The 24785-nt window shown below is 32.7% G+C and overlaps 4 protein-coding genes across 4 annotated transcripts; 1 reads left to right on the forward strand and 3 right to left on the reverse strand.

Moving 5' to 3' along the window:
• Nucleotides 1-1050: 1050 nt before the first annotated feature.
• Tsp_11224 (hypothetical protein) lies at nucleotides 1051-1934 on the reverse strand. The gene is given in 4 exon segments (XM_003372126.1): nucleotides 1051-1192; nucleotides 1205-1352; nucleotides 1752-1795; nucleotides 1849-1934. 4 exon segments carry the CDS (start codon nucleotides 1932-1934, stop codon nucleotides 1051-1053), a joined length of 420 nt encoding a protein of 139 aa, XP_003372174.1.
• Nucleotides 1935-9434: 7500 nt separating this feature from the next.
• Tsp_11223 (OmpA/MotB) lies at nucleotides 9435-11073 on the reverse strand. Its single transcript, XM_003372127.1, has 3 exons — nucleotides 11035-11073; nucleotides 10652-10755; nucleotides 9435-9993 (listed from the first exon to the last, which is right to left on the reverse strand). The coding sequence occupies exons 1-3, from the start codon at nucleotides 11071-11073 to the stop codon at nucleotides 9435-9437; spliced, it is 702 nt and encodes a 233-aa protein (XP_003372175.1).
• A 4051-nt stretch (nucleotides 11074-15124) lies between these two features.
• On the forward strand, nucleotides 15125-15689 carry Tsp_11222 (hypothetical protein). The gene is made up of 2 exons (XM_003372128.1): nucleotides 15125-15258; nucleotides 15449-15689. Exons 1-2 carry the CDS (start codon nucleotides 15125-15127, stop codon nucleotides 15687-15689), a joined length of 375 nt encoding a protein of 124 aa, XP_003372176.1.
• A 1251-nt stretch (nucleotides 15690-16940) lies between these two features.
• Nucleotides 16941-23713, reverse strand: Tsp_11221 (conserved hypothetical protein). The gene is made up of 14 exons (XM_003372129.1): nucleotides 23568-23713; nucleotides 23412-23512; nucleotides 23250-23352; nucleotides 22002-22119; nucleotides 21680-21938; nucleotides 21131-21280; nucleotides 20910-21048; nucleotides 20761-20863; nucleotides 18744-19784; nucleotides 18359-18548; nucleotides 17941-18102; nucleotides 17587-17753; nucleotides 17240-17485; nucleotides 16941-17171 (listed from the first exon to the last, which is right to left on the reverse strand). The coding sequence occupies exons 1-14, from the start codon at nucleotides 23711-23713 to the stop codon at nucleotides 16941-16943; spliced, it is 3156 nt and encodes a 1051-aa protein (XP_003372177.1).
• Between the last annotated feature and the right edge of the window lie 1072 nt (nucleotides 23714-24785).

The following is a 24785-nucleotide window of genomic DNA, read 5'->3' on the forward strand; positions in this document are numbered from 1 at the left end:
TATGTTAATCATTTATAAAAAACTCTCACTGCTGAAATATGTTGTTACGAGTGACGTTATTCAACTAATTAAAAATTAAAATGCTCAGTGTTGCATTTACGTTGCATTTTAAACTTTCTAATTAGCATATTAAAATTAATCTCATATTTAATACATTGTTTTCCTACATGTTACGGATTAATAACATTCTATTTATAGAAGATTACTTCCTATTTATAAAAAGATTAAACTCGTTGCACCTTGCCTAAGCTAATTGTTTATTTCATTTATACCAAGTTTAATTTTGCCCTTGCCTAATTAAAGGGGACCCCAATTAACATTTAATAAGTAAAAAATTTATATTCAAACAATATCTAATTCACCAATAATCAATCAATAAATAAAATTATGCTTATTTAATATTTACTACATTACATCCCTTTAACTGTTTACATTACACTGTTTCAAAGTAGAAATCTACTTTGACATTACATTCTTTAAAGTAAAAAACTGCTTTAAACTAAAAATATATTATTATCAGTACAAAATTAATGAATAATTAAAATGTTTTATATGATGAAATGTAAATGAAAAACTGGTAAACTTTTCTACTTTAAAACAGTGTAATGCAAACAAAAACTGAATTTGCCCAATTATTAGATGAATGAACATTATATTTTATTTATCATTTAAGTTCCTAAATTAAAAAATTAATGTATAAAATGTTAACAAATTTAAACTATTTAGCATGATTATAAGGGGAAACTCTCGATGGAGATTAATTTCAAATGTTTGATGCCTAAACTGATGAAAGGTGCAACGCCAAATGAACTAATTAAAGGTGTGACGGCAAATCTGATGTCAATCATTGGCCAAGTGTCAGAGCCAGCGAGACAATAACACAAACGCATAGCGACGCTTACCGTTCCTCTTGGGGGAGTAACGATCACCACTAGATTGGCACCGAAACAGAGTCTCGGCACTACGTCAATTGCGAATTTGCATAACTGCCTCTAGGACAGATACGTCTTACGAATTCACATAGGTGTTGAAATCCCATTGCACAAGATTTCAAACAACGTCCATTACCACACAAATGGACAGGGTCATCTCTTTAAAACCGGTCTCTGGCCAGCACGGGACTAGGAGACTCCGCCGAGGGAAGTCCCCGTTAACGGGCAGGAGGGCGGGGGGCGGCGCGGGGGCGGTCGGGCTGAAAAAAAACCTTGCTTGAGATCCCATTGCTGGGATCCGAGCAAGGCGGCAGGCCTCTGGTACCGCAACCGGGAGAGGAAGAGGTGAGCTTTGAAAATATGGACTTTGATCATTTGATACGGTTAGGGTCGCGTCGTGCAGTGTAACCCGTCGAACTCCTGCACACCACCCTATCTCACATTCCTCCTATCCTTGCACTGCTATTCTCAAACAATTACTTATTCTAATACTCAAACTATAGCAGTGCTACAAACTCACTATGCTCAAAATTTGTCCTTTGAAATGATCGACAAATTATTCAACCATTTCACTTTCCGCAAATGAACCCTAAACTCAACTCGAAAGGCATGGGACATGAAAACGTTCAAATGCGGAAAGCCACTCAAATTCATTAAAATAATACTCATGATCTATGTCGAATTACACTAATTAACAAATATCTGAATTAAATGCTCGATAACTTACAGCTCGAGTTTATATAAATTACAGACTCAAGAACTCCTCAGTGAACTTTAACTAATTAGCCTAACTCATCAAATTATACTTACCAAACTTACCCTCGTCTTCTGGATGTCCACTTTCATCTTCTATTCTTCTGTATCTAAATATAGAAGAATTAATTTAATGAAATAATGTTATAATAAATAAAAAAACAAAGCCGTTTTTATTGTTCTTCTTCGTCCGTCATCGCATTGGAAACGCCATTGTTCGTTCGCCGCACATCGTTCGCCTACAATCATTTGAAATGAATTTCTAGAGCAACTAATAGTAGCCTCAGGAAAATTTACATAAAGTTCATTTCTATTGATTAACAAGTATGAAACGTATTTCATTTCGTTGAACAAATATTATGCAGGCCACGCATAAGCTCAAAAGCAAACAAATTAAAATGCAAATTCAAATTGAAACTGCACCACGCCTTTGTTTGAATAGATAAGATTCTTCTATATCTAATAATACACCTTACTCAGTAGTTAAAGCAGAAATAGATCGAGCAAACATCACTTTCGATGCCTCTGTTAGTCAACAAAGTCAATTTAACTGTTGCACTGCTAATATGAAGTTAATTTTCAAATGGCCCAATTTGCATAAAAGACAGACACTGCGCACGTAGCACTAAACGCCGGCTTACGTAAGTTGGATATGCTACTCTTATATGAATTAGAACATAATGCCAACGAAAAATAAACAATGATTGAGCACACTAGTTGCGCTCTATGCCAAGCATAATAAACTATATAAAAATTTTGATTTATCTAATGTCTTCATAGTGAAAAATTTAGAAAAGAATATAAAATGATAATAAAATTAAATTGAAAACAATATTTTTCTGTCCTGATACGATAATAGGTAACATTATACGCTTACTGATATTCGACTTGCTCAGTTCAGTATGAAATTGAATGCCATAAACAAGTGTAAATTGAACATGTTATTGTCTTCTCCAGTTAAATCTAGACGATTACGCAAAATAACAAATTGAAATATAGATTTGTTCAAAACCTTCAACGTTCAACTATATGTAAATGAGAATTCTGCTTTCAAATTAAGTTTTACGCATCTTTAAGCTGATAATTGCTTACATACTTAAATATACATGCATTCATAGCAAAACATCAGGAAAATACGTTTTAGTATTAAATTTTCACCTGAATGTAGCATCTTGCACTTGCACCTTGGTCACGCACCGCCACCGTTTATCGAACAGCACTGTAATAAAATAATAACTATGCATTTCTCTCATTTCTGTATTACTTAGTAACCTTCTTATCATTAATTTGGCAATTTAAATAATGTATCTTACTGTATCTTTAATTATTAATTATTTTTCCGTGATTTTATTTTGGAAGTATACTTTAACTTCATATTAAAAGATGTTTTTATTTTTCCTCATTTTATCTGCTTTATTTTCTTTTTACGCTTTGTAATGTGTGCTTATATAAGATAAAACTGTCTGCTGAAATTACGACAAATGATGTGAAATGAGACTTGTATTTATATCACTGACAACATTGAAGCCGTGGTGTAGCCAAGCAGACTATTATCAGTTAGAGTAATACCTGCAGATTTTCCTATACTTTTAATTTATTGCTTTGTGATTCATGCCTGAATTCCAGATATATTTCAATGTCGTTAGTGATTTTTGCCTTTTGTGCTTGTTTGTGCACAATGAGACGCTGATGATTTTCTGCCAAGCTTCACATTCTCCCATCAGTCCAACAAAAGGTCAACCTGATTAACAGATACAATTTTTCAGTAGCCGCCATAAATGCACTTCCTTTCCACGGCTTCTCTATTTTAAACCTATTTATCCAAAACTCTGCCTACTTTGTCATACGCAAATTTCATATAAATATAATGTGTTTGAAATTGCATGATCAGTAGTATAAACTGATGTTGAGGATGCCGTAAGATAGAGTGTATTGCTTGTGAAATCTTGTGCGGTAGGACCACACTTTATTAGCAGAGAATTAATTATCGAGTTGAAATGAAACTGAAAGTGCATATTTATAGTTTTGTAAAAAGAAATTATATTCCTTCATTTAATGTAAAATATACAGAGACGTTTATTTTATAAAGAGGGGCGGATGTAGTATACAACAGATTTATCATGTACATGTATTATTATACATGACAGTCTGAAGAGGAACAAAATAGTGCCGTTTTTTTCATTTAAACAAAATTGGAATCTCAATCACGTGATAGAATAACTTTCAAATTAATAATTTTAATTGTATTTCAAATGAACGACACGTTTCGATTCCGTTTGAAACTGAACTTTTTTATTACCAGGTTAATATCAATAAAAAAGTCAGAATGAATGTACACATTACTGCAAGTCCGTTTAGTCGCTCTTCTATCATGGTAGTCCGGAAATAACTTTTAAGATATTTCACTGCAGTAAAGCTTTGTTCTGCGCTGGCTGAGGTGATTGGGTAAATAGTGAAAATCCATAGGAGTAAGGATACGATCAGGTAATAATCGTTGTTGTTGAATTTTAATGCATACTCAAATCTAATGCTAAAAGTGCTACGTACGCTAAAAATCACGTATGCTTGTTGAGTTTCGAGGAAGTTACAGATTGGCAACTTTCCTACCTATTAAGATAGGCGCATTGCGCTAACTTTGGAGGCAATTTATACCAAACGTACTGTGCAGTGGGCGATGAAACTATCCATAACAATGTCATTTGTTACTGCCAACATCTACCACTCACCAAACGTTGAAATTTGTAAGAAATATTTTTTGCTATTTTTCGGAAAACAGCGAAAGTAGAAAAATGCGATATAAGTTGGAAGGAAAAGAAGAAAAGTAAAACATAGAGAGTAAATAAGTGTGCAAGGAAAATGATTTTGTATAGCTTTATCGCAAATGTTTAAATAATCAAGCAAAGAGAAGCATTTTCTTCAAATAAAATTTATTCCTGACGTTTCTTTATCGCTTACAGCATCCTGAAACATACTAGGCAGTTTCCGGAAAAACTGTCCAAAAAACAATCTTTTATTAATATAAAACTATAACAATAAAAAATGTCCAAATTTTGAAAAAAATGTTTTTGCTGATTTTTGCAAAAACAACCAAGTCTATAGCCCATGAAATTTTGCAATTTTCAAGAAAAATCTTATTCTCAAAAAATGGAATTTATGGGCATCAATCGATCAGAAACGTTTAGAATAGTACAACAAACGTATACCGGCAGTTCCTGGTCGCGTATTTCTCGAGATATTCCGAAAAAAGTTGTAAGCATACCCATGTATTAAGAGAGGCAATATTCCAAATTTATAGACCATCAATTCCACAACTACTGGGTAGTTTGCTTTCAAACTCTAGAAAACAGTTTTGTTTATCAATATGAAACTATAACAATAAATGGGTCCAAATTTTGAAAAAAGATTTATCGCTGATTTTTCCAAAAACAACCCAGTCTATAGCCCATGAAATTTTACAATCTTTGAGAAAAATTCTTTTCTCCAAAAATTAAGACAATTCATTTATATCGGTAGAGAATTATTCGCTAAGTATTATAAAATTATCCGCACCGCTCCTGATCGCGTATTTGTTGAGATATGTCAAAAGAGTAAAACTGAAATAGGATTTTAACGGTATCGAAATAAAAAGGAATTTAAAATAGAAGTTCAACAAATGTGCATATGGAATGGTATCATTAATTTTTCCAACAGGACTATCAATGGCTTCACCTGAAAGAAAAGAATTTATTTTAATAAGAATTGTTCCTGATTTTCATTCATGAAGCAAAATAATTTCAAAATTTAAAACTTTTGTTCACTGAATTTTTTAATTGATTACAATTCACATGTAAGAATTATCCAAAAATATCAAATTGGAAACCTATTATATTCAGAGATAAGAATTATGCAAAATTATCACATTAGAAAGCAAATTTCATGCAATATGCCAGCCTTTTAATTCTATAAATTTCAAGTGCCCGAATCGGCAACTTCATCAAATTTCTCAAAAAATCATCGATTGAGAGTTATTAAAAATTTAAGTACCTTTAATTGGCACCAAATTCCTTGCACTTATCATCAAATTAGATTATAATTCGCAGTACTTTCTGAGAAGAATGGAATAATTTTCACTCTACTTACTGGTGGATACCTCTGAAAATTCGAAGCACTACCATGTATGAGCTGAATACTTTGACATCAGTTTTGAATTTATTTATTTTCCTAGCATTCGTAATGAAGTTTCACCCTGGGCGAATGCATGTTATACTAATTATGCAAATTGCCATTCCATCGTTGTTACTTAGCGAAATTTTGCAATTTTCGAGAAAAACCATGAAATGCAAACATGGACTTAATGGGTATCAATCGATCAGAAACAATGAGAGGTTCCGGCAGTACTGCGTTGCTCATTTCTCGAGATATTGCGAAAACACTGGGAAGCTAACCAATGTATTGAGAACTATGCAATATTCCAAATTTCAGGGCCATTCATTCCACATTGATTGTGCCGTTTAAAATGAAACTTTCCATAAGATTATCATTTATTACTGTAAATGTCTAACTAGCAAAAAAGTACAATTTGGAAAAAACGCTTTTCACCGATATGCACGGTAAATACAAGTATATAGCCCACGAAATTTTTGAAACTTCCAGAAATTAGAGGAGTACAACATACTTATTCCGGTTGTTCCACATTGCGTAGTTTTCAAGACATCATAAAAAGTTGATGGATTTCCTACGCATGAAAATAGGCAATATGCCAATTTTAAAAGCCATTTATTCCATTTCTATTCATCCATTTAAACGACAAGAGTATCATTGTCGATCCGGATGCGTAGTTCATGAAATATTTTCAAAATGGCAGAAAGCTAAAATAGTATCAAGAATATCTGTATATAAAGAAAAGTAAAAGAACAAAAATCAAAAATATGCTTCATGAATGGACTTTTCGATTAAACGTGAAACTACCAAATGTTCAGTCACTTCGCGCCACTAGAATACAATTACTGCAAATGTCACTAAAGGAAAGCACGTTATCTGACGTCAATATGATAAATAAGGACTAGCATAGGCTTCTGACTTGGCTTGAAAAAGGGTGTTTGGAATATTTGAAAAACAACCCTCACGTAAAATTATTCCATTTAGCATAACTGAACCCAAAAAATGTAAATGAAATGATAATCCATATCAAAGATTAAAATATTCTCCACGTGTTTCTTTTACAATACATTAGTCTCAGTACAGAGAATTTTATGTGAAATACATAAACAAATGTTAGTAAACTTGAAGGTTCAATACTTTATTAACATCATACTTATTTTTCTAGCTTTACGCTATTTTTTATTGAAAATATTAAACAGATTCAGTTATATTTTCAGGCAATTGTAACATATCTCGCAACAACGCAACAAACCTAAATGGACGTTTTCCTGTCGCTGATGTCCAGCTATTCATCGTGCTGATAGCAAGCTACTTTAAAGAAATAAAAATAAAATAAATAAATTCTGCTTCATTCTGCATTCCAGAGAAAACGCTAAACAGCGCGGTCATTGCACATCAGCAAGTTGCATTTACTACAAACGAACAATGAACTCAACTACAACGCGAATAGCATTGCGAAATAAATTTGCATAACGTTCACTTCTACTGTTAACGTAGAGCAACGTCAATTAGTTAACTTTAAGTTTTAGTACTGAAATTCATGAAAAATTAATAAAATTAAATGAATTAGCAATGTATGAATTATTAAACATATGAAGATTGAAAGGATTTTCAAAATTTGATCAAAAAATAGAAAGGTGCAAAAACATCAAAAATTGAAAAGGAAGTTAAAATTGTGAAAATTGAGATTACGAAAATGTTTTTCATCTCCATGTAGAACACCGGTATAGTAAGCACAGTGAAATACTGAACACTATCCAATACTGAATTTTGACAATGACTGTCATTTACTGAAATAATAATCTATGGTATGTACAGCTGAAAGGAAATAGTTCAGTTAGTGAAGCAGTCAAGTTGATTTTAGTCACTTTCCTTAGAATTTCAATGTAGATAACAAGCCAGAAGTTCTCTGAACCACACATCAAGCATTTATTGAATTGCAATGTATGCTAAACTACTGAATAACATTAGTAAAGAAGTAAATAAATTGTACATCAATAATTACTTTTATATTAAAATAAAACGGTCGAAAAAATGATTTGACTAAAAGTGAGCAAGTTCGACACTTTTACGCTAACATTTCACAGGTTCATGACAGTGCTCATATTACACAGTTGTGAGAAATAAAGCTAGCAAAATCTCACTGCAGAAGATAATCATGCACAAGTGGGTAATTGAATTTCTGATTACCACAGGGATGACTGTGGCTCAGATTTCAATACCCAATAAATGCCCTATATGCTTGCTTCAGACTGCTTGAGAAACAAATATAAATTGTTAATTAATATACGTATACATATATTTATAGAGTTAGGAGATGAATTCCATGACCTCTTCTGCTAGCAAGAATTCACTTTTACTGTAGATGATGCGCGTAAACGATCTAATTAAATTCTGATTAGCAACTATTAGTAATGCTGATTTGAATCGAAGCGATTTCTCACAGAACACAAGCGAAGTGTCGAATAGATTTTTCTGCTAGCAACAATAAGCTAACGAACACGGAACAATCTCCATTGTATACAACAAGCACAAGAGCAAAGCATCTAGATTAGCCAACGCGAAACAGCATTTTGCTCGCCTGCTTCTCGCAGCTGCATTTATAACGCGCCCAGATGTAGTTTTGTTTCTTATTCATTCTGATCTGATATTCCGCTGGTTTAGTCAATTTTAGCTTACGCAACATGAGCATAACGTGGCACGTGATTTTCCACTGAGCCGGCGTTAAATGATTTCCCATACGCAAATTGTGATTTCTCGCTAGTGGATTTTCAAATAGATTCAGTTTTTGAAATAAAATTTCAAAAGATATGTGTTTTGAATGCGTAAATGTATAAACTAAAAGAAAAAGAAAAAGTATCATCATAGTTCATAAAATTAGCATGTTACAAAATACTTTTATATAGAAATCAAAGAGGTATTTCCCCAATTGAAGCTGATCATTAAAAGCACGCAGCGACTTAATATTTTGGTAGAATTTCCTTTTAATGGACAATGCTTTGTCAGAAGTGCTTCGTTGCAGTTCATATTCCAGTCATGTGTAACTGTTTCTCAAAAAAATATTTCCAGCATTAGTATAAATCATTGATTCATTGACGTATTGAAAATTAAATGTAAAATCATTGAAAACATCTTCAATGGCATTGAACTGGAATTTGCATATATGTCAGTGAAATAACAAATAAAAGAAAGATGTGTACTGAAATTGTGGAATTGCAGAAATTAAATGCTTTGAATTTAGAAATATCCATTAATAAAATGAAATAAAAATAAATCTTCAAAACCAACACTTTAAGCAATTTAGTTGTGCAGTTTGTTGTGAGAAAATATTATTAACTAATTGATTAATGCCGAAAAAAACATATTGTCTGGAAAATGCCTGAAACATTGATTACCGGACAAAAGTCATTTGCTATATTATACAATACATGGTGAAATATATCATTGCAGGAAAGCACGAAAACTAATGGCTGTAATTTTGCTTGTACAAATAATGAGCTAAAGAATATTTGAAACATAAAAATAGGAAAAAACTGAAGTTTATTGTTAATAAATGTGATGAAATAATAGGCAATAAATGGCTAGTGAGTAGAGGAAAAAGTGAAGCAGCTACAAAAAAGTCTTATTTAAGCTATTTTGAATTCGTTGTGCATAACTGCGGGTAATGGATGGGACATTAGCCATTGTGTCCAACGCGGACTCGCCCTGGGCCCAACTTTGTATCTCATGATCAACTTTGTTAACAGTTGCAGGAGCTGAGGTTGCTTCAGGCGATAAAGTTTCAGTCACAACTGGTAATGCATCCGATGCAGGAGATTCCATCGGTGGTGGAGATACCGGTGGTGGCATGGGCACCGCAATATGGCATTGCGGAGCCGCTATCGTTGGAATAGATTGTTGCAGCGCATACACGTATGTTGCGTATGTTGCGGAATAGGTTCGCGAACAATCAGTCTCAAATTGTAGCATCTCTGGAGGGGGTGCATTTTCATCTTTGCTTTCATCCTTGCTACCACACCACGAACAAATTAACAGCAAACCAACCGTTCCTGCCAAAGTAATCACCACAGCAAAAATTTGAACTGACAATGAATTGGTCGCATTTAAATTATAAAGTATATCCATTTCTAAAAGAGAATAATAATTTTTTCTCCTGTGAAAATGATCACTGAAATATTTATTTACTTACTTACTGGAGCACTTTTCAGGTAAGTCTATCTGCAACCAAGAAAAACTGTCTACCCTGATTTGAACACCAATGCTGACTGACAATATGCTCAAAGGGATTGATGATCTCTTTAAACATCAACTTTGAACTACTTTGATACGCACAATTTTAGTTTAAATTAAAGAATTGGAGGTGTACAATATAGTGGTATTGAATTCCGCTTCTTCATGTTATAAAATTACATAAATTAAGAAAATAAATTATGATGTGATTCTCTCTGGTGAAAATGTTCACTGGTTATACAAATTTGTAAATAGGCATTCTAATAATTACCAGAATTGTACAACTTAATTATATCAGGCAGTGTGAGAACATTTATTTCATTATACAAAAAGGTTGTTTTCCTAAAATAAACATTGTAATATGAAAAGCAAGACAATCTAACAGAAATCAGTAGCAATATTTACGGCGTCTAATCCAAATTTCGGTCACCCCTAACAAAATGTTGAATAATGAATCGATTGCGCAAAGATTTCATAACTTAACAACAGAATAATGTTAATACTTGCCAACTTTTTCCTAAACAACATATGCATATCAAAGAATTTGGTCAACCTTCCTTGGAAACATAGAACAGATATCACAATTGAAGTTTCACCAATATTCCATTCTTTTCGAAAATGTCTTCATTCTTCTTGTTTTTCTGATCAACAATAACAGAAAAGCTAACAATATAATAATTTTAAAATTCCAAATTATTTTCTGGAAAAATTTGCAATTTTAATTTACTTATTTCAAACAGTTATTAGTTTCTGTGCAAGTATACAGAGAAGTGAAGAAAATTATATTTTTCCCAATGAATAAAGTTATGCAATAAGCATAATCAAATGAAGTCATCTATCAATAAATTCACTGCACTAAGCATATAATGAAAACAAGTAATAATTTATCATCAAATGCTGCGACACTTCAAATTATTTCATGCAAAAATTGTGCTCCGTCAAGGGATAAAGAGTAGATGAATTCAAATACAGCACTCACCCATGTAGACTTGTCTTGAACTTCATTAAACTGAGCCATGTCTTCGATCAGATGAAGCTTCCCTGGTTGAAACCTTGAAAATCAACGCCCACAGAGGTTATTAATAACTTTTGCGTTTAGTTTTGTTTCATACTATCTGTTCCACAGTGCTTTACAACTGCAAAAGTGCAAAACATTAAATAAAATGTTCACTACAGCATACAGTAAAAGTTACAAATGATATGTTAAAACTGCGTTTTCAAAAATAATAATAAACTGCTCTTAAATTGAACGCAAACTTAACCAAATGAGTAAATATACATTTAATAAGAAATAATGCAAGTGAAAAAATATCAAATTCTTTTCAGTGATTGAAAATGAGCTTCAGAGCTTTATTCCAACAATAATAAACTAAGAGAAAGCTATCAGCCGCAACTGCCAGTCGTGACAGTGAAGCAAAGAAACACACCGTTACTGATAACACATATGGGTTTCAGCAAAAATTAATTAGCTATTGGGTAAACAAATCTCACGTAGCAATGTTCCATCTAGCTTAACGTATCTTTATTTTTTCATCTCATCGAGCAAATATTACTTGAAATTTTGAATTAAACGGCTATAAATATTAAATAAACGGCTAGCACAAACATTAAAATAAATAAGTGTATTGTATTGATGTACTGATGATCTAAACAAATTGCTAATTAGCTGTTAAAGACGCCTAGTTTTCATTAAGTTTCAAAGAAATACATGTACTGCATCTGTTTCCACAAAGCTTCATAATCAAATATTTGTGTTCATTTATCTTTTAAATTAATAATTATTAATATAGAGAACACCAAGTGACCTGAATAAAGGTCCTTTCATCGTTGGGGTGCAACTTCTAATTGTGCTGCTTAAAATTATCAAAAATCACTTTAAAGATAAAAAAGTAAAAGCACAAAAATCCAAAACATGCTTCATGGATGGACATTTAGATTAAACGTGAAACTACCAAATGTTCAGTCACTTCGCGCCACTAGAATACAGTTGCTTCAAATGTCACTAAAGGAAAGCACGTTATCTGACGTCAATATGATAAATAAGGACTAGCATAGGCTTCTGACTTGGTTTGAAGAAGGGTGTTTGGAATATTTGAAAAACAACCCTCACGTAAAATTATTCCATTTAGCATAACTGAACCCAAAAAATGTAAATGAAATGAAAATCAATACCAAAGATTAAAATATTCTCCACGTGTTTCTTTTACAATACATTAGTCTCAGTACAGAGAATTTTATGTGAAATACATAAACAAATGTTAGTAAACTTGAAGGTTCAATACTTTATTAACATCATACTTATTTTTCTAGCTTTACGCTATTTTTTATTGAAAATATTAAACAGATTCAGTTATATTTTCAGGCAATTGTAACATATCTCGCAACAACGCAACAAACCTAAATGGACGTTTTCCTGTCGCTGATGTCCAGCTATTCATCGTGCTGATAGCAAGCTACTTTAAAGGAATAAAAATGAAATAAATAAATTCTGCTTCATTCTGCATTCCAGAGAAAACGCTAAACAGCGCGGTCATTGCACATCAGCAAGTTGCGTTTACTACAAACGAACAATGAACTCAACTACAACGCGAATAGCATTGCGAAATAAATTTGCATAACGTTCACTTCTACTGTTAACGTAGAGCAACGCCAATTAGTTAACTTTAAGTTTTAGTACTGAAATTCATGAAAAATTAATAAAATTAAATGAATTAGCAATGTATGAATTATTAAACATATGAAGATTGAAAGGATTTTCAAAATTTGATCAAAAAATAGAAAGGTGCAAAAACATCAAAAATTGAAAAGGAAGTTAAAATTGTGAAAATTGAGATTACGAAAATGTTTTTCATCTCCATGTAGGAAGCATGAACACCAGTATAGTAAGCACAGTGAAATACTGAACACTATCCAATACTGAATTTTGACAACGACTGTCATTTACTGAAATAATAATGTATGGTATGTACAGCTGAAAGCAAATAGTTCAGTTAGTGAAGCAGTCAAGTTGATTTTAGTCACTTTCCTTAGAATTTCAATGTAGATAACAAGCCAGAAGTTCTCTGAACCACACATCAAGCATTTATTGAATTGCAATGTATGCTAAACTACTGAATAACATTAGTAAAGAAGTAAATAAATTGTACATCAATAATTACTTTTATATTAAAATAAAACGGTCGAAAAAATGATTTGACTAAAAGTGAGCAAGTTCGACACTTTTACGCTAACATTTCACAGGTCCATGACAGTGCTCATATTACACAGTTGTGAGAAATAAAGCTAGCAAAATCTCACTGCAGAAGATAATCATGCACAAGTGGGTAATTGAATTTCTGATTACCACAGGGATGACTGTGGCTCAGATTTCAATACCCAATAAATGCCCTATATGCTTGCTTCAGACTGCTTGAGAAACAAATATAAATTGTTAATTAATATACGTATACATATATTTATAGAGTTAGGAGATGAATTCCATGACCTCTTCTGCTAGCAAGAATTCACTTTTACTGTAGATGATGCGCGTAAACGATCTAATCAAATTCTGATTAGCAACTATTAGCAATGCTGATTTGAATCGAAGCGATTTCTCATAGAACACAAGCGAAGTGTCGAATAGATTTTTCTGCTAGCAACAATAAGCTAACGAACACGGAACAATCTCCATTGTATACAACAAGCACAAGAGCAAAGCATCTGACTGAGCCGCCGCCATACGGCATTCAACAAACAATGGATTTTTCAACAAACAGAACAGTTACTACGCATACGTTTTGATTTGCAGCAATTAATGATTATTTAACAGCAATAATTCCAGAAATTGAATGCAATTAATCATAAACATACGATAAATTAGTAGAAATGTAATAGATTCAATATCAAAAATGTCTCATGTGCAGAAGTTAGCTGTCATTGCTGCCGTTGAAAGAGAGTTACTGATGGGCAAATTTCCTATGTATTAATATCGGCAGTAGGTTGCTTTAGAGACCATTTATTCCACAACTATTGGGTAATGTTTAATGAAGTTTGCATAACATTATTGGTAATCATTGTGAATGTATTGAAATTTCGAAGAAAGGATTTTCGCTGATTTTCCTAAAAACAACTATGTCTGTAGCCCATGAAATTTGCAATTTTCGAGAAACACCTTGGAATCGAAAAATGGTCTTTTGTAGGTATCAATCGACCTGAAGTAATTAGAGAAATACAACAAACTTATACCCGCCGTTCCTAGTTGCATAGTTCTCGACAAATCCCAAATAGTGGCTTGTTTAACTGTAGATTGAGAAATGCAGTATGCCAACTTTAGAGGTCCATTATTCTGCAACTACTGGACAAATATCGCCAAACCTTTGCATAACAGTATCATTTATCAATGGAAATTTGTAAAAAGCAGAAACAGAGCGAATTTTGAAAAAAGGGTTTTCGCCGATTTTCAAAACAAACCAAGTCTATAGCCCATGACATTTTGCAATTTTCGAGAAAAACGTTATACTCCAAAAATGAACTTTATGGGAAAAATGAAAAAATTACTTTTATTTGATATTTTAAGTTTTAAATTGTTTGCTAAAATTGTAAAAATTAAGTGGCATAATTTGAACAATATACTAATATCCGTGTCCATAAAATTTATCATGAAGTAATTGTGATGCAATTAATTAACAACGAGATGCGAGCGAGATGAGAAATAGAAGTTAGCTTCACAAAAAAAAGGTACAGTCAAAACTGTCCAAACAACAAGTGCCAAATGTACAATAATTTTAATTTATTTTCATAATCAAAATTGAAAATATATTTATTGAAATTGATTATTGATGTAAAAAATCAGAGTTGTATTGCAAAATTCTAACAGTCTCCTTATAAATTAATATTGATTGGATCGGTAAATAGTTAAATTGTTGTTCTTGACGAGAATCGTTTTGCAAAATAATTTCCAATCGCTTTCAATTAACACGTCGATCAAGACATAATTATGCGGCAAAGATTATGAACACCTTATCCATAAGGTGAATTTTCAAAACATGCGACATAAGAGATGAAATATCAGTAACAATTCTGCTTTCTAAATGTATCCAACATTTGAACGCGTATTCGCTGCAATTCATTGGCGTGTCAATTATTGGTCGCTTAGTAGGAATCAAAAACAATCATCTGACTTTGTAGACCACAAAATTGGCAAAAAGAAAAAGATTTCAACCGCGTAAACAAATCTTTCTAGCTGCAGTAAATGTGAAACAATAGCAATTTTGCTCAGATGGACATCAACAATTATTAATGCTTGACAATATTTCGTTGCATTATGCAAAAATTTTAAAATATACAATTCAGGTGCAACTGATGTGAATTTGCATTGTTTATTCACCATTATTGGGATAAGAATAATCTTGAAGAGTTATCCGAGCTGAGAAAAGAATATCTGTAAACGGTGAATCGACGACTGTTCGCGGTGAATGTTCCAAGTACACTCTGAAAAGCACGAGTAGAAAGCAAACGAATATCCTTTTTGTAAAATTCGAAATGTTTCATTCGAAAGCACCAGTTCATCCATATAACTTTGAAATGATCCGGATCATTTTTCGAACGGTACATTCTGACCACGTGAAAACGCCGCAGAATGGGCGGGCCGAATAAGTAGTTAACAAGTGCAACCGCTAAAACTACCAAACCGAATGGATTGTAAGCTTTTAACATGAGAATGTCGTCGAAAACAAATTCATCTTTTATGAACGATCGGTAACCGACGGAAAATGCTACAGCCAAAGACGTCATGATGTAAAACGCATGCATTGATATAATATAGTTTTTATCTTGGCTATTGTAAATCAAGGACCAGAATTTCGCGTCGATTCGGTCACGTTGGTACAATCGCAAAACCACTTCATCAGAAACGTGAAGCTGAAATGCTGATTAACATTCAACAAGCAGTATGCACACTTGTCGCTTATTTATTTCAACTGGTATTTCACTTTCTGTTTACATAAAAAACAACCGAATTAATAATTAAACTTAACTAGTAAATATTCTTCATTCAAGTTTACAGTCCAGTTCACTAGAACTATGCGACAATGTATAATAATTATTTGCAAATTTATCATATATTTAAAATGTATTAATGATAATTTTACCTGATCAGGTGTTTTGCGAAGGTACGTTCTAAGAAAGAACAGTCTGGATGAGTAATTTTGTTTCAAAGTTCTAAATATAATGACGTTAACCATGAAATGCAAAACAGATATATTTAATACCGCAAGACAATAGGCCACATGTGAGAAGTACAGATGCACACGAACCTAGAATACATAAAATACACCACTTGTATTTTAAAAGAACAATATGGAAAGCACGATGAAAAACAGAAAAACACCAAAATGTAAAATTCATAGTATTCTATTTCAAAGGCACAGGCAATTTATAAACATAAATGATCTTGCAGCGTTAATAAATCTACACAATACAATGCAATACTTTTTCTTCTATACATTTAACATATAATTCACGACTCAGGTGAAAGAAAGTAAATTGCATTAAGTGTGCACATTGCAGCAGTTCTTTTCCCATTGATTAAATTCTAAAAATAAATTATACTATTTCATTAAAAAAAGGTTAAAATTTGTTACTTTTATCATTTTCTATTGATTCTACAATAAATCAGTATTACTTGAATGTATGCATTTTATTTACACAAGAATAACAAAATATAATTCATACTGTATTTAAACAAAAATAAAGCTCAACTTCGTTTTCATTGTGATCACTAATTCAATTGTGATATGATCTATGCAATTCATGGTTTTAGTAAAAGTTCAAAAAAATTTTCTCATTATATCGACGTATTTGTTCGATAATTTATCCTTTTATGCATGCTTTGAAAAACAGTTTATTTTACAAAAAACTGGGCCGAATATAAATGCCTTTTCCATGCGGTGTCCAAATACAGAACGTCAATTGTTGATCAGCACTAATATTGAATAATTTCACAGATATCCATCCAACTGACGATAATACAACGTCCATTCGTTCGTGGAAATTCTTATTTGATTCGGCGAAATTGATTACTTTTGGTAGAAGAGGAGGAAACACGGCCAGTCGTTCTTCGGAAGAACCACAAGGAACCTGAAAGTAAATTTGTTTATTTGGAAAAAATATTCCACTTATTCGCAATTAATAAAGATGAGCATTACTTTCAGGACGTCCGTGCCAACATTTCTTTTGTAAAATTCACCAACATCACCGGTCTTCAAGACAAACATTGGAAGATAATCACTGGCATAGGCTAAGATGGTGCATGGTGTATCGTTCAAACTGTCAAGTCTGGCCAGACCTCCGACAAGCAGTGACATTTCCGGATAGATGCAGTACTTCCTCGGCTTGAGCACTGCTCTTGGTATAGTATAAACTAGCTCTTGCAAAGTCAGAAGATTTATAATCTGGAATGTGAATTGTAGGAAAATTTTTCAGTTCCAAAAATCACTGTCTGTCGAGTAAATCAAAAAAAATTTGAAATGCTAATACAAAACATGAATTTCACCTGATCGCTATTAACCGTTCCTGGAGTATCGAAACACCATTTTCCATTTTTAAAATCCGGATGATCCGGATTCCAAATCTCTTTCTTTCTGCTGTCATCTTTTGCAGAACCTAAGCCATCAAATAATTTGTTCTCTTCATCACCTTTAAAACTCATGTCCATGTATCCTAAAACAGCAACCCGACGGTCACTCACTCTGCCCCAGGCGAGACAGAAATTGTACATTTATCACGAAACAATAAAGCAATGCTCAAGTTTGAATAAAATATTAAATCTTTGCAATTTTCAACAGAAAACAGTTTTAAATAAACATAAACTGTTTTTTCAAAAACTTTTCACAGTCAAACTGTATACCGTTCAGTATATTGTATTGTCGCTTCGCTGATCTGGCATTTGCTTGTCGTGCTTTCAGTTGAGATACAAATCGCTTCATCCTACGCAAACGAGCCTCTCTGATTGCCAGACGACGGGCAGTTGGATTCAAAACAGGGAATTTCAACAAATTCAATGTGGTCCCTAAAGTAAATAATTTTTCCACCTAAACAACGTTACGAAAAATAATTTAAATACAATTACCAGGCCAAAGCGAAGCTGTAGCTCGTTCGATCAAATCCACCGCTTGAACTTTGCACATATCCGATTGCAAAAATGTGTTAAACAAGGTGGATTTGCCAGCATTTGTACATCCGACCAAATAAATGTCACCTAATCAATTGTGAAAAGATGCTTGTACAAAAGTGAGAAACAAAACACATTGTCAATATTTATTCACCTTTGACACCCCATTTTCTTTGGATAAATGAAATCAACTTTTCCACACCCCATCCAGTTTTTGCACTTATAACCGCAGTGTGCATGACATTAAAGTGATCACAAAATCCAATATCTTTTAAATGTTCAAACAGCATCTTCTCAGTTTTTTCAACATTAAACTGATCCAAGTTGCTCGATAATAAATCTACCTAAATGACGCGCGACTTATCAATTAATTGAACACTTTACAAATGTAACTGAAATGAACAACAATACTGCTAATAACTTACAAATCTAAAAACATCTACATCAAAAAATGTACATTTGAAAATTAAAAATTACATATAAAACTAAATATTCTCAGAGAAAAAAAATAAACTTTCTATACGCTTGTGTGAACTTACCTTATTCGCCACAACAATCATGGACTTGTTTGAGCCGAGTAAATCAGGCAAGGATTTCAACAAAGAGCATGGAAAATCCAGCAAATCCACAATAAGAACAATCAGCACTTCTTGGTAAATTCGAAGATGAGAAAGGATTTTTTCATAATTTGCCGATGAAACGGTGACATTTATCAAGAAATTGTGCTCTTTCAACAGATGACAACGACGACAGAGAAGCTGAGTCATCTGTTCAGAGTACAAGGTGTCAAATATTTTTTGCGGCAAAAATCCAGGCAACGAGCTGTCGATGCAGTGGAAAGGGGCACCACAACCGCTGCAACACTGCTCGCTAGGTGGTTTTTGCAGATTTTCCGCATTCACATCATGTACACGGCGCGGTTTCACTTTCCGATTACCAACTTTGACGCCGACCTGCTGGTGCGGATGTTGAAAGTAAATCCCTTCAACGGCAGCATCGCTGCCACCGTGCTTCAAGAAAATCTGTCTCGCACTTCGCGATCGTTCCAAAAATTGCTCCATATCCGCAGGCACGTCATCGGCTATTCCTCTCAGATATTCATCTTGAGCTTCTTCGCGAATGATGTGGAAGCCACGGTCGCATTTTGCGTTCACATTTGACTGTTTTTTCATTTCCTCGAGAGAAGTGAAGGTAAAATTTTCAAAATTGCTCATCGGATAACACAACTGCGAAGCAGAAGAGCCCGCCTCCAGGTCACCGGATGACGGCTTGGCAGAGCAGACGTTCACGCCACGCGTAAACTCTTCCACCTGAATCTGAGCAAAAGCAGATAATTGTTCGCTCGCAGCAACAACAGACAATGGAAAAGTGTGCTCATTTTTTGTGGCATTTTCGATTCGATCAATTTCCATCTCCCGCAGACGTCGCTGCATTTCTCGGTACATTTGCTTGCTTGTTGCATTCAATAAAACACGGTCTTTTGACAGCGAAAAATTGCGGAAATTATGCAGCAAAACTGTCTTCGCCCCATGTAAAGTACATCTAGATGCCATCACTTGTTGAAAATCAAAAGAATGAACCTTCAAATGTAATGCACTTACAGTATCCATTACTAATTTTCAAGTATTAATGACAACCGCATTTTACTTTGAATAATTAAACATCTTTATGCAACAATTATTGTATTAAAAGATGATTTTTTTATTTTTAGCAAAATTTTATGAATAGGGTAATTAAGTAGAAAAAATCAAGCAAATGCCTACGGTGAAACGATTATCGACTTGATTCATTTGCACTGAAAATTCTTCACCTCAAAAACTAAACAAAACGCACAGATTGTAAAAATGCAAATCAAAAATAAAATAAAATCATACAAAAGCTGTAAAATTGACTTCAACTTTTGATGTTAAACAAGAAATGTAACGATATTTGCCCTTTGTACAATACTTACAAGTTGGCATTGGTGTCGAGCTAACCAATTACCACATTGGTCAAATGAAGAAAATTGTCGAATTGTTGATGTAATTTTAAATTGTATAAAATTTCAATTGCAATTTCTTCAGTGTTGGCGAAAAAATTAAATTTACACAAAATTGAAATTTAAATGTAGATTATAAAAGACGAAAATGGATGTATGTCTTTTACAAATTACTGATTTTTCACAATGATTAAGAACCATATGTGAAACCCAGTTTTATTTCTCAACGATTCTATTTTCATAAAACAAATAATCAATCATTTTTTAAAAATCACATTTCTAAAATCAAAAACAGTTCAGCAATTAAGTAGAATTTATAAAGCATACTGGAAAACGTTACAAATTGAAATAAACAAACTTGCTGCCAAGTAAAAAAAATGTTGCTGAAACTGTGGATAATACTAATAATACTAATAATAATAATAATAGCAGTAATAATCAGCATGATTTTCGTAAAAAATTTAACTTAAAAATAATAGAATCGTTGTGCACTGAAGTTTCAAATGAATAAAAAAAAATTTTTTTTCCCCATACCGCCACCAAGCGTGCAAGGAGGTGTGAATCAAATTCCGACTCACACACATACTCATACACAAATATTCAATAAATGAAATTCTCCAATTCCCTGAAGTCGTCCTCGAGCACACCATAATTTTTCCATCGGTAAATATTACCATCCCACTAAAAGCAGTGAAAAACATATAAATTCAGTCAAACTTGAAATTACAATATGAACAGAAAAAATGAAACAAAAAATACTCCAGTTGTGACGATCTCGTTGCAATTGGGATTCCAAGCGACATCTTGGATGAGACTGGAGTGAACTCGTTTACCGTAAAGGCGTCTTCCCGTAACGAGATCAATTACTGAATAGAAAAATTAATAAGTGACTGTTTGTTAGAAAAGCAAAAAGTAACACATCAAGATCAAGATAAGCAACAAGCTTACACACGTAATTGCCGTTTACGTTGCCACTGTAAACAAATCTTTGACCAGTCAATGAAGCAGGCGAAAAATAGCATTGCAAATCAGTTGGAAGAATAGGAGAAAAGTGTGCATACGTAACCATAACACTGTTGTTAATCGGAGGGCGCTCAGCTAAAACATCGCAAATTTCAAAAAATGTAAAAAATTAATTCAATAAAACACATTTCGCTTTATTACTGGATCTTCCTTCATCAGTCGCATCGTATACGTTTAAAACGTTAATGCAACTTGAATTAATTACGCATTGAAAGAAAAGAAAATATAAGATAAGAAAAAAAAGGACGCTTCCAATCTAACTTATAGTAGCAGTGTTAATTTGTAAAAAGTGTTTCCACAGCTTTTAATATCTATATAAATCTGTATCAAATAATTTATAGAACTAAATCTTTGTATAACAAAAAAACAAACAAACAAACAAACAAACCAGAAGAATTGCTTCCCTCGAAATCGTGAACGGGTCTCTAAAATCGAAAGTCTTTAAAAAGCATTTGGACAAAAGTACTGTACTACCTTTGGCAATCTCAAATCCCAAACACCAAATTTCATGTCCTTGGCCAGTGTCACAACATATCTTCCGTCCATCTAAAACAAAGAAAAATAAAAAATGACGAATTCTAGCAAGAACGAACAAATTCATATAAGAATAAAATACGACAGTGCTAATTGATACCCTTGAATCGACGGACATAATTTTCTTCTTCTCGCCATAATAATGCATAGTCATTGAACCTGGTTTGTGTTCGCCGAATTCCATACGCAAATCAAGCACCTGAAACTCAGTTCATAAAGTAAACTGGCACTATCAAAAAATATAAAGCATAATAATATTCACTCGCGCCATTCCGCTATCACTTCCAACAAAAACACAATCACCACCTTTGTCACAAAAGCAGAAACACGATGATCGATCGAAGGCTACACAAAGCTGCAAAGTAACAAAATTCATTAATCTAAAAAAACAAAATTATGCATCATCATTACGCGCGGCACAGTTCGAAGCGTCAATAATAACGACTGCAGATCAACGAACGTCAAGCCGTTGAGATTATCAAGAGCAACGATGGCTTTTCCGCCTGGTGAATAATGGAGCTTGTGCAATCGTGGCTGTTGTTGCTGATTGACTGATAAAAAAGCCATGTTCTCCTCCGGTTTTGACAAATTAAGTGTCATAACTAACCAAATAAAAATATATTACAACACATGCTTAATTCAAAAACAAACAAACAAACAGTAAATAACTCACTTCTACCATCAATCGTGCAACCGGCAACAAACGCATCGCATGGACTAAAATAACAATTTCACATCGATCTTTAGCATAGTAAATTTTTGCGAATTATTTATGAAAATAGCACAACAAAAATAGTACAATTTCTAAATGATTTATTTATAATTCAGTTGAAACTGTTAACTGCAAATGTTGCCTTAAAGGAAGACAAAAACTAAATACATTTTCTTTTAACAAGAACGCTTGTTTTAAAAGGCAAATATATTTCATCTGCTGTAAAAATGATTTAAAAAAATCATTAAGATGATGTAAAAACAAAAAACTAAAAGCCAGTTATAATTTTAAAAAATTGAACTTGAATGTCAATTACCGTACCTACAAAAATAAAATTCAATCAATTTTAATCGCAACTACAATTATCTATTCACTCAGTGCATATCTATTCAAAATTACCACTAGTTACTTTTCAACATTTTCATTATGTAACTAACTGACCGAAAATACCTATAGTATATATATTTCGTGTGAAACGATTAATTACATGCCATTTTATCATTGCATTTATCATAACTTGTCATTTAACAAATAATGGTCATACTATAGAAAAATCGCTGATTAACCAAAAAATAAAACAAATATGAAAACAACTAATGCTACAACAGAATACTTATTTGTTACACACTAGTAGATGCGCATCTTTAAAACTCAACATTCTACTCAGCTGTGTTCATTTTATTTCTTAACTTCATTATTACAAAAGTATACCATTTTGTTGTAAATAAATAATCAATTCACCATCTATCTCTCAAGTATAAAGCACAAAATTTGAATTATGCACTAAACAGCTATTACCTTATATCCATGTCACAAAACCCAGGAAAAGCATCATGGTAAGCTTCGCGTCGTATTCTAGTGTAATTTTTTGTGCGGGTGTCGTAGACAACAATTTGACCACCTAAAACAGTTTGAAAATGGAATTCTTCTGAATCTCACTTCAAGTGTATCACCACTTACTAAGATTTGCTGTTACAAACAAGCTACCATCGCTGGTAAATTTACAACGGCTAATTCTACCAGCCTGAAAATCGACCAATTCCTTCTTGTATGGTAAATGACTAAAAAATACCGTATTAAATTAATAATGTAACATTTTCAAAAACTATAACAAACAGATTATTCATGTAACGAAGTACGGCTTCAGAGAATGCCTGATGCGGCACACGACGAGTAATCAAGTGATAAATGGTGCGTTTTTGTCCGGGCAAAAAACTATCTTCTCCAGATTCCATTCTTGTCAGGGTGACAAAATCCTTCATCTAAAAACAGCATTTATTAAGTGCATATATAATACAAAGCGAGAAATGTATATTTCTGCATCTGCATGCTCCATTATCCACTTTCACTGACATTCATAGTCAAGCTGTTTGCACGAAAATTATTCCTGCCGTGAGGAATTAAAAAATACCCTGGTTCAGTTTCAACCTATATAAATAAAAGAAAACTATATAAATCATACTTTTCGATCATGCAGAATGCGTATCATTGTCACGAACAATCGACCACCGGTAAACTAAAACAAACAACTTTTATTACAACTAACAGATTGGAAACATTTTTAATAAAAAGTAATAAGAATGCTTTTATTCATAAAGTACATATGTAGAGCTTATCAAACTTTACAATGTACTGTAATGTGCTAAACATGTTTAAGACAGCTATCAACATGCCATTCCAACCACGAACTATACTGAAGCTGCTCATCGCAAGTAAAATACAGTAAGCCAAACTTTATTATTACATTTCTTTTACAGTATTGTTGAAATTTCTAAAATGTGAAATAAAACATTAAATTGACAGTTTCTGTGAAATTATAGTTTATTAAAATGAGATTTATTATAATTTTTAAGAAATAATACAACTGTTTCCTTAGGCAATGTTATAAGATATCAAGAAAATAATTGCTATTTTGGAAACAGTCAGCGTTTTTCACTAAATATTCCGTTTTAATTATTTTTTTTTAAAATTAAATTTTTAGTATTAAGAATAGATAAAAATCAATATTAGATTGAGTTACTTCATTTTGAAACGGAGTTTCTTCATTAACAGATTTTTATACAATAATTTTATTAATTTCTAAATTATAAATTGTTAAATACGTTATAAATGTCAAATTGTTGTAATCACACATACATATATAATTAATGAACATTTTAATACTCGCTAATGAAGACGAAATGTTGGGGCTGATTTTCTACGTTCAGTGTGATTGCCAAATTTAGCAGACATGCCGCACAATAAAAGTTTTTATCGACCGTGAATGTAATTTCTTGTTGACATGTTAAGTTTGATGTTGGATAAATGCAATGTACACAGCAAAAAACAATTCAC

Source organism: Trichinella spiralis (genome assembly GCF_000181795.1).
Source record: "Trichinella spiralis strain ISS 195 chromosome Unknown Scfld9, whole genome shotgun sequence".
NCBI lineage: Eukaryota > Metazoa > Nematoda > Enoplea > Trichinellida > Trichinellidae > Trichinella > Trichinella spiralis.

Excerpts from the sequence above, each read along its gene's own strand:
- Tsp_11222 (XM_003372128.1), top strand. The coding sequence starts at position 15,125 with ATGTATCCAACATTTGAACGCGTATTCGCTGCAATTCATTGGCGTGTC. Across the intron at positions 15,259-15,448 it reads AAGAAAAAGATTTCAACCGC|AGTTATCCGAGCTGAGAAAA; the intron begins GTAAACAAATCT and ends ATAATCTTGAAG.
- Tsp_11223 (XM_003372127.1), bottom strand. The coding sequence starts at position 11,073 with ATGGCTCAGTTTAATGAAGTTCAAGACAAGTCTACATGG. Across the intron at positions 10,756-11,034 it reads TTCAAGACAAGTCTACATGG|AAAATAATTTGGAATTTTAA; the intron begins GTGAGTGCTGTA and ends AAATTTTTCCAG. Across the intron at positions 9,994-10,651 it reads TCGAAAAGAATGGAATATTG|TGATCATTTTCACAGGAGAA; the intron begins GTGAAACTTCAA and ends TAAATATTTCAG.
- Tsp_11221 (XM_003372129.1), bottom strand. The coding sequence starts at position 23,713 with ATGAAGGATTTTGTCACCCTGACAAGAATGGAATCTGGAGAAGATAGT. Across the intron at positions 21,281-21,679 it reads GGGATTTGAGATTGCCAAAG|CTGAGCGCCCTCCGATTAAC; the intron begins GTAGTACAGTAC and ends GCGATGTTTTAG. Across the intron at positions 17,486-17,586 it reads GAACGGTTAATAGCGATCAG|ATTATAAATCTTCTGACTTT; the intron begins GTGAAATTCATG and ends TTCACATTCCAG.
- Tsp_11224 (XM_003372126.1), bottom strand. The coding sequence starts at position 1,934 with ATGATTGTAGGCGAACGATGTGCGGCGAACGAACAATGGCGTTTCCAA. Across the intron at positions 1,796-1,848 it reads AGAACAATAAAAACGGCTTT|ATACAGAAGAATAGAAGATG; the intron begins GTTTTTTTATTT and ends TTCTATATTTAG. Across the intron at positions 1,353-1,751 it reads TGGACATCCAGAAGACGAGG|GAGTTCGACGGGTTACACTG; the intron begins GTAAGTTTGGTA and ends GGTGGTGTGCAG.